Genomic DNA, 14,994 nt, shown 5'->3' with positions numbered 1-14,994 from the left:
AATATGTCTTCCGAAAGAGTGAGGTAAAATTTACATTGAAGTAGTAGCACTCGAGTTAAGGTAGAGTCACGTAGTATTTAGTCCACTTTGCACACACACAACTTTATTGATAAAAAAAATGATTTATCTATAGTATGAAACATAGCTGAGCGAGCGTCAGCAAGCAAATGGGGTTAGAGACCTCGCAGGGCTCTTTTTTTGGCCTTGACCCCCATGATAATACCCTCGTACATATACTAAGTTAGTTAATAACACAGTGGGTTTGAAACTCTGTGAGATTGCCACCTCACCTCATATCGCATCAATCCACGAACACATACAAAAATGAAATCTTTAAGTTTCACGTCCCACGGATATGCCGGTTAGGCTAAAGGAGACGGTGATTATGAGAGATGAGTGAAATGGTGGAATGAAGAAAGTGGGAGGAAACGGGAGAACCCCGAGAAAACCAACGAGCACGGTGTTTGTCCACCACAAAGTTCACTTCGCGGGGGCTGGGATCGAACCCGGGACCCCAAGCACCAGAGGTGAACGCTCTACCACTGAGCAACCGCGCCCCCCCACGAACACATACAGTACACAATTTAACTTAAGTTTTCCCCCTTATTAATTACCCTACAGTGATGACCTTTCTAACGTTTGTTACTCTCATTGTCGCATTTGTTTGATTCTGTTCATTTCTCCGTAAACTTTGTATTTCGGGGCCGCCACCTGCGGCAGTTAGCCCAAAGCATTTGTTCTGTAGATTAAAATCAAGAATGAATTAATATATACTCCTGGGAACTTACTGTTGTCAATATATATATATATATATATGATATAGATACAGATATATATATATATACACAGAGGAGGATTCAATGGGGGTTGTAGGGACTATAGCCTCCCTTGACGCTTAAGTATACACTGGATAAAATGGGCTTCAATCCTGCTTTATACTGGAGAAAACAGCAAACTATGGTTTAGCCCATTTTCTTTAATCCATTTGCTCTAATTCGGAAAAGTTTGAATGTCCACTGTTATATTTTTACCTGCCATAGCTTTCTGTTTTGACTACTTCAGAGTAATGGTTAATGAAAACAAAAATAGCTTAAATTACATTGACTGTTCATTTTCATTTCGGTAAAGGAAAATAAATAGTAAAGAAAAACAATACTGCGATTCATACAACCTTTTATTTAGTTAAAATGTACAGTTGTTTTAAATTTTTGAAAGCCTCACTTGTTCTGTGGAGTATAGAAAAAACACGCAATCAGGCACTTCACGATACACACCCTAATGAAGATCCCCCTTATGTCTTCTCTTCTTGTTCGACACATTGCATGAAGATCTGCTCCAATTTCTTCCGATCCAAATGTCGGCCTAAAATTACGACAATTCTGTATAAATATACATAAACAGTTTTATCAGGGAGGATATTAAGTCCGATCTCTAAGAAGAATTGAAATTCTGGACTGTTAGTTTTAGATAAATGAGTTATCAAGTTCTATCTACTTATGAAGTTCCATAAATTTTATTCCTACAATATAAAGATATTTCCATACGTTTCTGGCCTGACACTTAAATATCGTGCCACTTGAAATAAATAAACCGTTCATGACATAGAAGTTTAGTACCATCTGTGGAAGAAACAATGTATCAGTTTCAACTGTCTAGCTGCGTCAGTTCGTTGGGGGTGGCATTTGAATCAAGCGCTGCGCGTTTATTTGCTCCAGTCTACATAGGTGACGTTACCAAGTCTGCAGCGATTGAATTAAATAACTGCCTTCAACGAACTGACGAAGCTAGAACAGTTGAAACCGATACATTATTTCTTTACTACCAGTGGTGGGTATTTCAGTGTCAGCCTGAACATGTTTCGAAATACTCTTGTATACATAGGTGTGAATCTAGGGGGTTTGGTTAAGAGAAGCTAAAGACATCCATGTGTTATTTTGTACACTATAAATTACTATCAAGTACCGTACGTACTATTTTACCTAGTGCAGATTTGGACCTCAAGGAAGCTATAGCTTTGATCTGCATCAGTATATAGCGTAAATATATTAAAGAACAGTCGGTAGGAATTCACGGGTCTGGCTTAAAATTGATATATACGCTACAAAGGTGATGGTACGTATGGCGATCTCAAAGTGAGATCCAAAAGCGTCATTCATAAAGCATACATTGATTACCTCAATAGCACGTGAGAGTTAAGATTTTGAGGTGCGCACCTTTTTTCTCTTAGAGCATCACAGGGTTCTCATAAAGTACTCAGTATATTAAATGTTACCTCAAAATGGGATCCCTTTTACGAATTGTTTATCCATTTTCCCATTTTGGATCCTTTTCTTCTTAATTTGCTCCTAATATGCTTTTCCCCCCTTTCACTGCTTTATTCTAAAATCTTCAAGGAAAAAATCCGACACCTCTATTAATAATCATTTTAAAACAACCAATGTCTTGATGACAAAATTTACAAAAAAGAAAATGCATATACTATACTATACTATACTATACAGAAGATATGGAGAGTTCATAGTCATGTAGACTTAAAGACAATCGTATTTTAAAATACAGAATAAAATGCCTAAACATGGTCATGATATTGTACATAGCAGCTGTAGAAAGATAGTCAACACAATACAACTGTTTATGTAAAGGTAGTGTCTGTCGGTAGTGTTGCCACGAGACGAGACATTTCTCGTGTCTCGTCTCGTCTCGTCTCGTAAACGAGACGAGACACGAGACGAGACAGGCTACTTGTCCCGTCTTGTAAACGAGACGAGACACGAGACGAGACGGGATGTCTCTTAAAATGTCTCGTGTCTCGAAAATGAAAACGCTGGCGGAAATGGCCAAGATTGAAATTGCCAATAGTCATATAGATTGCAAAAGGAGAAGACATGTTTGTGTGAAAACAAGTTGAAAGCCTTCATAGAAAAGTGTCCTCTGTCTATTGAATGAAACAATCATGATACATGAGCTTCCAGGAATATCATCCTTAATGTCTTGTCCCCAATTCCCCTTGCTGTAAACTGAGGAATTCTCATTTTTTTCATTTCTGGCTGGAATGATGACAAACAAAATCAAAGACAGGGAAGATTTTTACAAGGTCAAGAAACCGAACTACCACGACCATCTATTCAATTTGAAAACTGGATAAGGTCTACATTCATTACAGGCTGTAGTTGAAAGTTCTGGCTGAGGAAGAGAACAGAACACACTACACTTGTCTTTATTCTCTGGTGGCGGTATTCTTTTTGCTATATGAACCGAAAACGGCAATTGAAGTATGTCATCTTGCAACTAAAATTTTGTCTTCTCTCTCTCTCTCTCTCTCTCTCTCTCACACACACACACACACACACATACACATAAAAACACACTTTTACCATTTTACCAATCGCTCGCTTATTATACAGCAGTCATGTTGTAAAATTCACCTCTTTGTTTGCAAGACGGTCGAAGGACAAAAAGAAAAGAAAAGATATTATCGACGAACCCTTCAAATTGGTTGCTTTCGGCAAATTTATGATACTAACAATAACACTTTAAGTGAAGAGGTTTTACAGGGGGACCTTCGTTTTGTTACGCGGAAATGTTTGATCTGACCTCTGCGAAATTGCCCTTTGCTTTCATGTTCAGAGGAGGGGAATACTTCCCTTTCCTAGTGAATAATATTCATTAGGACCTAAATTATCTTCAGAAATGGTTTCTTACAGAGTGTAAAGAACATTTGGTATAATATTCATGGGACTCCGTTGAAAGCAGAAAACATCATGAGAATGACCAAAATTCGAACATTGAAGAACATAATTAGCAGAAAAGAAATAGGATACCCATAATTTTAAACCTGCTATAAAATGTATATCCTATATTTTTACTAATTTCTTACTCCCATGAAAGTATCCTGGGGAAGATATTCTCTTCAATTTTTTCAGACTGAAATCCTTTTATCTCGTACGATTTCGCCCCCTGACACAATACGAAAACACAAATGCTGTTAAAATCCATACACATGACCCTTCCGGGACTCAACCCGGGGCCTTCAAGCCGATGGTCTATCGCCGCAGACCGCTCGGCTTGGTATGAAGATGTACATTGTATGATTGCGAATAGATCACGACAATATAAGAAACTTTAATCCAAAATGGCCACCCAAAAATCAACTACTTTTTTAGACCACTAGCTAATCTGGGTGTACTGTCATGACTTTGTTACACAAACGGGGCAACCACCATATAGTGGCACACACCCCGCGGTTATGGGAACAGATTTGTACCATGGAGGTGAAGACTGGCCCCAAGCATTCTTTGGTCCGATGTGTCTTTCAGCTACCATTACTGCTGTGCAGTAACATATAACATTTCAATCAAATACTTTCCATTACTCAATAAAATTATTTGGTTCCGAGCTTTTTTTTTTTAAAAAAAAAAAGAATAATTGCAACAAATCTAAATATGCTAAAATGGAAAGTAGTTTTTGGATTGGTATGGAAACCTAAAGGCTGGAATATATGAAATCAAAGTGTACACATATATCTATCTCGCTATTTATTTATCTATATATCTTTCCATCTCTCTCTCTCTCTCTCTCTCTCTCTCTCCATATATATATATATATATATATATATATACAGACACTATAAAGCAAGTGGGCTGAGTATACGATAATGTCGGGGATGGTGACACCTTTACATCGAACTTTGCTTGTCGTGTAAACATTATTTGACATTAGTGTTTTCATCTTCGACGTACCTATGAGCAATTTACTGTATTCGTGTATTGAAACTGGTGAAACAAATTACAATGTTTCAGAATGTTAAAAAAAAAGCCAGGGTCGAGAAGCCTCAGACAACTAACAGCAGAGATATATTATCTTGTAAACTATTTTTCCTTGCCTCGTGAGCTTATTTTAATTTATTTTTAAGGCCTTTAAGCAACTTTGGCCCACCCCGAATGGATGTTGATGGGAAAATTAGTGGAATGAAGAAAGTGGTAGGATACTAGATAACTTCGAGAAACACACACATACGAAAAATGAAATGAAATGAAATGAAATCTTTGAGTTTTACGTCCCACGGTTATGCCGGTTAGGCTAAAGCAGACGGTGATGATGAATAATGAATGAAATGGTGGAATGAAGAAAGTGGGAGGAAACGGGAGAACCCCGAGAAAACCCACGCACACGGTGTTTGTCCACCACAAAGTTCACTTGGCGGGGGCTGGGATCGAACCCGAGACTCCAAGCACCAGAGGTGAACGCTCTACCACTGAGCTACCGCGGCCCCCACACACATTCGACGTTTGTCCACCACAAAGCTCAAATGGCACTAACCGAGATCGAACCGACTACCACATACACCAGAGCCAGGCTTCACGGTGTAGCTACCGTGACATTTCTTGTCTTGTGTGTTCTGGGTAATACTTGTAACTTAGTTGTATCTTGATTAGCATGGTGCAGTCTGCTACATTTTACTTTCGTTACCATGGTATGCTGCTATATTTTTTACGAGACAAGACGAGACAAAACGAGACGAGACGAGACGAGACGGGACAGAACCTCTCGAGACGAGACACGAGACGGGACGAGCACATTTTTTCGAAACGAGACACGAGACGAGACACGCTTTACACGAGACGAGACGAGACAGCCTAAAGTCTCGTCTCGTCTCGTCTCGTGGCAACACTATCTGTCGGGAAGAAGCTTTACATCAATAAACAATAGACTGAAAATCAACAAAGGTTCAGTGAAATTGTGTCATATCGTGACCTAATAAGAGAGTATTCGTAAATTTAAGTGCTTTATCTGGTTCTTTCATTTCTTCCTTCTGAGCTTAATGTTATTTTCGAGGGTCAAGGCCGAATGACATATGGACCTACCTCTTACCGTGGAATCTTAACGACCTGAAGTTCTCAACGCGATAGTTTAACATTAGTGTATTTTAAGCAGATTATCGCGTATGAAGGAATAAAATAGTGGTGTCAGTGAAAAAGAGTTGCTTAAAATACACTATCAACAGAGGAACTATTTCGTGTTTAACCATGTGTAATGTGGACAGATGTGATAATTTCATATACCATTGATGCCTTCAGATTTCATTTTGAAAGCTGCCTTCTGTACAAAAACTTTGTAATGTCTAAATTTAGACCTTCAAATACCTAATTTTGTGATTAAGTATGAAGCATACAACATGAAAAGCCTTGTTGCATATTACTATGCATAAATACAAACACTGATCAGGTAAAACATTATGACCACCTACCTAATAACTAATATGTCCACCTTTGGATCGCAGGAAAGCAGCAATGCGGTTTGGCATGGAAGCAATGAGGCCTCAGTAGACAGCTGGAGGCATGACACGCCACATCTGCACACACAAATCACTTAATTACTGTAAATTTCGCGGAGGGGATGACGAACTGAGATCTATGACTTTCAATCACATTTCAAAGGTGTTCAATTGGGTTAAGATTGACCGAGTTATTGCAGCAATTAAAATTCACCATTGTGCTCTTTGAACCACTGCAACATTGGTCTTGTGACAAGGAGCATTGTCCTATTAAAAATGCCTCTCCCAGCTGAAAACGTGAAACATGAATAAGTGTATAAGATTAGGTGTATAGGATAGCTGATAGCTTCAGAGCTCTAATGATGCCCTCCACACGCACTACCCGGTCCATGTGAAGATTCTTGAAACCATAATGGACCCACCTGTGCACGTTTCGAGCAACTATTCCTTGGAAGACGACGAATTCTGATCTAGACGTTGATATGATGAGACCGTATTTTGATTCACCAGACTATGTTAAGTTGTGCCAGTACTTGATGATGATAGAAACGTGCCCATTCCAGTCATAATCGATACTGCTGTGCGGTTAACATTTGTACATGTGTGGAACATAGGCTGTGAAGGCCCATACCTAACACTGTATGATAAACTGTACGCTCAGACACACACGTGCTTTGTTCATTGTTAAAATCTGTTGAAGTCGGCTGTTAATTGTTTCACAGTTTGTGCCCTATAATTTTGTATTACACGTCAACGACGTCCTGAGGCGTGCCCGCACCAATTCTTGTGATTTGGTGCTGATTTCATTGTATTTTCCCCATCTTTAAAATACACTAACCACGGCAGCTCACGAACACCCGACAGTCGCACTGTTTCCGAGATGCTCCATCTTAGTTGTCTGGGAATCACAAATTGCCCCAAGTCGCAGCATTCTCCATTCTACGCAAAAAAAAAAAAAAAAAAAAACATCACATTGATCGATCGAGTGAAATCCATACCACTGTCTGGCGAACGGCTTTGCTATGCCCCCATACCTCTTATATCAGCCCACCGACTTCGCTTAAAAAGTAGCAGATGGTCATAATGTTTTGACTGATGACTGTATATGTTTTCTACGGTCAAGCACAACCTACACATATTTTTTTATTACTGATTTTAAAACGAATATGGAATCTGAGAACGCTTTTGGATTACTACACTAGAATAGTTTAAGTTCTCTTTACGTCTGGAAAGTGATACTTAAATGTTATTAACGTAAAAGATCATGGATTGGATTTACATTTGTACTCGCGACTGCACTACGTCTGTCAAAAATTTGTACAACTTCCTTGATTTTATTTTAATATAATAGGAATATCCCAACGCCATTAATGTTAAAACATGTCTACTTTGTAAATATGTTTAGTCCTTACGTATGTATTTTTAATTTCACTTTTTACTTGCACCCAGTCGATACAGTTCTACAGTTCAAATTAATGTTAAGCAGTTTTTTCCATTTGAAGTATCGTAACATACAGAGGTTTGACACGTATATATCCAATGTTGAATGTGTACACTATCGGATGCACCGGGTTATTAGAAGGTCAACATACAGCTACCACCTAGCAGTACTTTTCGTAAATGTGTGTAGTATGAATCATGACTTCCACAGTGAACAGGGTTTGAAACGAACAGGGTGCGGCAGTTTTCCACGCCAAATTACCTGCGTCTAAAATTCAAAAACAACCTAAAGAACCTATTAAGAACATAATTAAGCGATATAGAAGACAACACGTTCTACTAGTAGTTCACTTACTAAAGGACGTGCAGTTGCCCGGTGGAATACAACCATGCAGTGTAGTGACTCCACGTGCATCTCAGAAGTTACGTCGAATGGCCTTCCAGAAAAGTCCTTCTGCCCAATGAGTACACAGCTACCGTGTCTGAAAGAACTATGTATCGCATCCGGTGTCCCAAATTAAATCTCCTGAAGGCTTTTAAATGCCAGGATATTACCTAAGTGAGGGCTATCGCTGGCAGAGTAAGATCAACTAAAGATGCCTCTAGGAGAGCCATCTATTCGGTGGCAAGTGGAAGTTCGTCGCTACGCTAAATGAAGCTTGGTTTCATCTATCCACTTGTGTTATAATTCGCAGTATAACTTACACTTTGGCCCACAAAAATCAGGTCCAGGATTCATCCATCATTGCAGAGCAAAGTTCCTGAAAATATTTTTAATCGTCGCCGGTCACTGCTATAATGTGGACAGACATCGGACGAAAGATTCACTATTCGTCGATGCCTAAAAATAGTAAACTTAACTCTGTATACTATCAGCAGTACGTATTGACATCTATTTACACAGAAGACCTACTTTGTCTGTATGAAGATCACATAATTTCCATTTGCATCAAGAACAGCAACTACCCTTACATTTCATTCTACGCGTAGATTTATGCAACGAATGGAGACATGCATTTCAGATTATAACAGTGAATCACAGGATACGGATTTGGTCTCCTGAACAGAGCACCGTCTTGTGTCGTGCAATCACTCTTCGGGAGCTGTGACAAGAATAAAAGAAGGAATATTATTTTCCTTCCTGTGCTTTATTGAATATTCCACAATGGAATTTACGGTGCAGGGGTATTGTCAATATGGAAGAGGTTCTCAGTAAGCCCAACAGATGTGGCGCCACACAGTTGGACAATAGAAAAAAAACAGTGATTAAAATTACAGTTTTATTTTTTGCCTTGGACTAATTAGTTGTTAGTAAGTTCTAGTTACTACCTCGGGCCATCAGAACTCGAGTTTCAGAAGTTTATGTTGATTGCAAGATCATGGAGGAGCGTTGTAGTATGAAAAAAATGGAGGAAAATTCTAAAATATTTCGTAAATTTATATGTAATAATTTATTTTCTATATATTTTTAGTTAAGTACGAGTCGGAATGTTTTGGTCTGGTCAACGTATAATATTAGAAGTGAGAAAAGAATTAACTTCTAAAATCAAAAATACGGAAAAACAGGACTTAAAAATTACCGAAATGAGTTACAGGGTTTCCAGTCATTCTCGACTTTTACCTCCTTCTGTGTCGTTCATTCCAAGGTAATATATCACTTTGAAGTGTGCATAAAGAGCCCCTACCGTCATTAGGTGCACAGAATTTCATACTTTACATCCAGAGCCCGAAATATACTACAAACACGAGTTAGCCCGTTTGAATTCTCGCCATGTAAGTAATCAAGCGGAGACGAGGATGCATTCCTATGCAACATTCTCTCTGAAGCTATGGATAACATTGGATCAGTTGAAGGTGACGGTGAAGACGCTGAAGATTTGATAAGTCATGTCGAAGAAGTGAATAGAGCTACGCTTTATCCTATGGAGATTGATTAGTACTATGTATTTCAGTAGATACTTGTATATTCATTTTTTTCAATTATTAGTTTTGATAACATCGCCTTCGTTTCATAAATATTTTGTCATTTTATTTTATTAAAATATTCTCACGGAAGAGCAGAAATGGTAATTTCAACTTGGCACCAAGAACTGTTTCATTACCCACATGATATATTTAATTGTTCCAAAAACGTTGGTATCTGTGAGTAGGTATTTATTTTTTAAGAAAAAAGATATGTGAAAATATGTCTTTTCTTTCCAACATAATCAGGCCTACCTATATAACTTTATTCATTTTTTCACGTGATTTTATTTATCCGAAAAAATGTGTTTTGTTAGGCAGCTATTTTTTAATTTAAATATACATTGGAGGCGTTACAATAATATCGATAATGTTAATATTGAAATAAATGTCTATTTTCATTCCTTTCCAAACTGTTGATTTATTTTCTCAACTACTTATAAAGGTAACCAAGAAACTTTTGTCTCTTTTTTGTGGAGGTCTGTGTTCAATTGGCCCTTACACCGTGAGTTAAAAGCGAATGGAGATAAGGCATAGGTCAGTTGTTGATGTGGGTATATCCAACATACTACCTAGTTGTGGCAGTTCAGTTACACCATGAACTTGCGTAAGGACAGAGTGAACATGGGATTCTCACAGAGCGTCATAAGGGTATGTATACTGTACGACTTCGAACTGAAGTTCAACGCTGCTCCAGCAGGGCTACGAGGACAGTGAAACGGTGGTTTAACAAGTTTAACGACGGTGACGAAACATTCGAAGAGGCTCCACGTGCCAAAAGATCAATACATGTACAAAATGAAGATCTCGAGGCAGCAATCGAGGCAAGCAGTGGCCAGACATATGAGGAACTGGGACTATGTGAGTGGAGAAACCATCCAGCAGCACCTCCATCAACTTGGGAAGTAGTACAAGTTGGGTGGATGGGTCCCATAGTTCAAATCCCTAGTAGAGGTGCAAAATGCACTTGATACATTCTTCGCTTCACGGCCCACGAAGTTCTACCACGATGTAATCCATGGCCTTCCAGAACGTTAGCAGAAGGTCGCCAATGCTAATGGAGCTATTTTTGATCTTGCAGGTATGTCTTAGGTGACACATCGATGTTCGAAAGTGGAGGGTGAGAAAGTGACAGGACCTTTATAATATGATCAAATTAACTTGGCCTACTAAACCATTGACATTTTTGTTGAGACCAGTGAGTGTGCCAGATTTTCCCGAAGTTATTCCAGCTCAATTTTTCCCGAAGTTATTTTCTTTTGTGTATTTTTAGTGGTTTTTGCCATGCTGTGCGCCGTGGATACTTCTCAGGTTCAAATTTGGGCACACACATAGGACTCGACTTTCTTATACTGTATAGTTACTAGGACACACACAAAATCTCTTACGAAGTTAATTATTGTGCAATTATACACAGCATAATAAACGTTCTCAATATTGACTCCCACTAAACTCATCTCTAGTGAAAGGAATTATTGACAAAAAAATCTTTCCTCCAAGAAATTCGTTCTATATTTCTTTTATTCGAGCCAAATTTAGTGGAAACCAGACTTTAAAATACATTGCTCAGTTTCTCAGTTAGCAAAAGCCAGTTTACATTTATTCTTCTCTTTTCCAGGTCTTGACTGAGTACAGTAGAAGTTGTTTTCAGAATACGATAGAGTGGAAAATATTTGGATGGAATAACATTCAGAATGGATGGATGGCAAAGGAAATCGATCACCAACACACACCAATGCATAATAGCTACAACACTTTGGGACAGTTAAAAGCAATCGTGTGGTCTAAAGATAATTTTATAAAAATTCAAAGCAAGGAGGCAGAAGGCGTCGTTGAAGTAACTTCTGCAAGTCCTGCGCTGCCAGCAGGTGGAATAGAGATAAACATAAAAACTGGCTATATTGAGGAATCGTTTAAATATTTGTCTCCAAGTGTACAACCTGAGTTTTGCCCCATCTGTATTTTTAACAGAAATAACTATTAGTTAACTATTCCTTTTCAGTGTTCGCAGGATTACCTCAACTTACCAATAAAAATAAATCTACATCCTATAAGGTCTTCTTGTGAAGGGATTGTTTCCACATCAAACATATCGTATACAGCCTGCACCAATAGAGACGAAGCTTCATTCGAAAGTTGCACAACACCCTACAAGGAAAAATGAGCACATGGTTACTTATAATTCTGCTATATCAATCGATCTTCAGGCACAAAAACGCAATACGAACTTCTTAACCCTTTCACAGATTGATTTCAAGAGTATTAAATTTCACACATTATCTTATATACACATGAAAATTTATACCTTTTCTAACATAGTGAAAATTCCCTTAACGGACATCTCTTATAGCGGACACCATAATACGAACAGATTTTCCGTTCCGGCAAGAATATATATTTGGTCTAGGAATTAATTCGTGCGGGTGGACAAGAGATGGCGCAACGAACGGAGCGTCCCACAGTTCCGTGTATCCACACATGTGTTGCAAACCCCTGTCATCGCGTATCGTTCGTAGTATAGGGCAGTGGATTAAAGCGTCAACAACATCAGTTTGTAGTTAAGTGAACATGGCGCAATTTGTGCCTGATAAAGTGTTTTTGCGGGGTGTCCTGCTGCATTACTTTAACATACAGAAAAGTGCGACTGAAAGTCATCGTATTTTGGTGGAAGTGTATGGTGACCATGCTCTAGCTGAGCGAACGTGTCAGAAGTGGTTTGCACGGTTTAGAAGTGGTGATTTCGGCTTGGCAGACCAAGAGCGAGCTGGACAACCAAAAAAATTTCAAGACGAAGAATTGACAGCATTGCTCGAGCAGGATTCGTGTCAAACGCAGGAACAACTTGCAGCAGCATTAGGCGTTGATCAAACAACACTCTCCAAACGCTTGAAAGCCATGGGAATGATTCAAAAGATGTCACATTGGGTTCCACATGAATTGAAAGACAGAGACGTTGAAAAACGAAAAACCATTTGCGAATTGCTGCTTCAACGACACAGCAGAAAGGGGTTTCTGCATCGAATTATTACGGGTGATGAGAAGTGGATCCATTACGAGAACCCTAAACGAAAAAAGGCCTGGGTGAAACCAGGTGAACCAGGTCCATCACAACCAAAACGAGATATTCACTGTGCAAAGGTTATGCTGTGCATATGGTGGGATATGAAAGGTGTGGTGTACTATGAGCTGCTGCAACCGGGTGAAACTATGAATGGAGAACGTTATCGACGACAATTAATGCGTTTGAAGCAAGCTCTGGCCAGAACACGACCAGAATGGGAGAACAGACATGATAAACTTATTGTTCAACATGATAACGCTCGCCCACATGTCGCAAAACCGGTCAAAACCTATTTAGAAAATGTCGGATGGGAAGTTTTACCCCACCCGCCGTATTCACCAGACGTTGCTCCTTCGGACTACTACTTGTTCGATTGCATGAACAACGATTTGATTGGACAGCGGTTTACTTCTTCAGAAGATATCGAAACATGGGTCTCTGATGGATCGCTTCCAAGGATGAGGACTTCTTTCGCCACGGAATCCGTACATTGCCTGACAGATGGTCGAAAGTGGTGGCTAGCGATGGACAATATTTTTCTTAAGGTATTTATGTATTTTGTGTTTGTACTACAGCTTCAATGTGTGCGTACCAACCGGACGAATTAATTCCTAGACCAAATATATTATTATGGGAGAGTATCCTCCTTTATGCCGACACTCTGAGACAAGGGGCACAGACAGCATTCTTGTATCTTTTATTACCTTGTTCATAACGGACGAAAATTATTCCCAGCTCATATGTATTTAGCACAGAAGATAGTTTCTGCAATCTGAAAATATAATTGATCCCTTCACTAATCCATGAGTTACAAGCAAGTTTCGACCGGAAACTACTGTCCGCAGAGTTACACAGCAGACAACTACCGCAGACTTACCCCCAAGAAATCCATAAAGTGTCATGATTGGTTAGGTGTGTCTACATTTTCACTATTTAATAATGTTTTATAGTTTTATTCAGCTATTTTTACCTTTAACACAGTTAATAAGCAAATTAAGACCGTTATATTGAGATATGATTTGTACTTGAGAAGAAAATTATTACAGAAGCATTATACTCGTACTTTCCAGTGCGCGTTCAGATAAACACATTTTCCGGCGAAACTTCTGTGCCTTTATGAAGGGTGATTTCCCCATCACTTCCCAAGTAATTTGGACACTGAGTAGAGTATTTCAATAGTAGTCTATGAGTACATTTATAAGTAATGTATCTATTGTATATTGCATAAAATTACCACGTGAGCTATAAATAATCTAAATTTATGTAACATCCCTTTAACGAACACCTCTCATTTACTACAAAATATTACGTTCCATTGGTGTCCACTATTGGGAGGTTTTACTTACTGAACTCGTTGTCATAAAAGTTACACACTATAAACAAAATATTAGCCATGTTCGGCATTCTCTCTGCCAGTAATTTTAATCCTAAAACTACAAGAGTAGAGTAAGTCTGATCTCTACATAAACACAAAATCTCAGTTGTTATCGACAAATACACATATTCTATTAAATATATAAATCTGAGTTGCTGTAAATATTCACGAAAACATGTTATATCAAATTGGGGAGAACTTACTCTCTTATTGACCCATTTCATCTACAAGCAATTGAGACAATTGGAAATTGTCAGAAAAATTTACGAAAGTTATTACGTATATTAAAAATTTTACGAAAGAAATAATTTACGAAAGTTATCATACTGTAGAATTTTTATTTAAATCATCGGGAGGAAGGATAGTTAAGTGAATCCTAATATTTGATTAACTACAAGAGTAGGAATTACAACTCTAACAACCACGATTCTCTCCTCTCTCTGTAAGCCACATCTTCTCTTACCATCAAAGTTTAATTGACTGAATCTGTAAAACATGTCCTTTAGAATGTAGCTACAACGACGATTCGTAAATCTGGCAATATTTTTCTAATTCAAACAGCAGACGCGCGTATGTGCTGTGGTCGACCGCAAGTAGAACGTCAAACTGACCCAAGGGATAATTAGACAAGCGGACTATTTAACACGGAGGTCGCCACTTCGTCAGTATCTTCAGTCAGTCTTTACAAAGCTCAGTCATAAGTCTTGTAATATTTCCACAACCCAAACAACAGACGTGTATACTCTGTGATCAACCGTAAGCACAAGGTGAAACTGGCCAATGAAGTAGTATGGCAAGCGAACTATTTAGCACGTGGCCACCCACTTCGTCAGTACCTCCACTCAGTTTTCAGTGGCGGAAGATGAGTACTAAACGACGTTT

The 14,994-nt window shown here is 38.6% G+C and overlaps 1 protein-coding gene across 5 annotated transcripts in view; it reads right to left on the bottom strand.

Annotated features, from left to right (window-relative positions):
• Nucleotides 1–1,156: 1,156 nt before the first annotated feature.
• Nucleotides 1,157–14,994, bottom strand: part of LOC145673470 (zinc-regulated GTPase metalloprotein activator 1-like) — a 999,800-nt gene continuing 985,962 nt past the window's right edge. For all 5 annotated transcript variants that reach the window (XM_081743197.1, XM_081743195.1, XM_081743196.1 and 2 more), the window contains 2 exons: nt 11,704–11,824; nt 1,157–1,362 (listed from right to left, as the gene is read on the bottom strand). In XM_081743197.1, coding sequence (XP_081599323.1) covers nt 1,292–1,362; nt 11,704–11,824 — 192 coding nt within the window. In that variant the 3' untranslated portion in view covers nt 1,157–1,291. The remainder of the gene's footprint in view (nt 1,363–11,703; nt 11,825–14,994) is intronic.

The sequence above is a fragment of the Thermobia domestica genome, chromosome 16 (genome assembly GCF_964235325.1).
Source record: "Thermobia domestica chromosome 16, izTheDome1.hap1.1, whole genome shotgun sequence".
In the NCBI taxonomy this organism is placed as follows: Eukaryota; Metazoa; Arthropoda; class Insecta; order Zygentoma; family Lepismatidae; genus Thermobia; species Thermobia domestica.
This window is presented reverse-complemented; position numbering and strand designations above follow the sequence as displayed.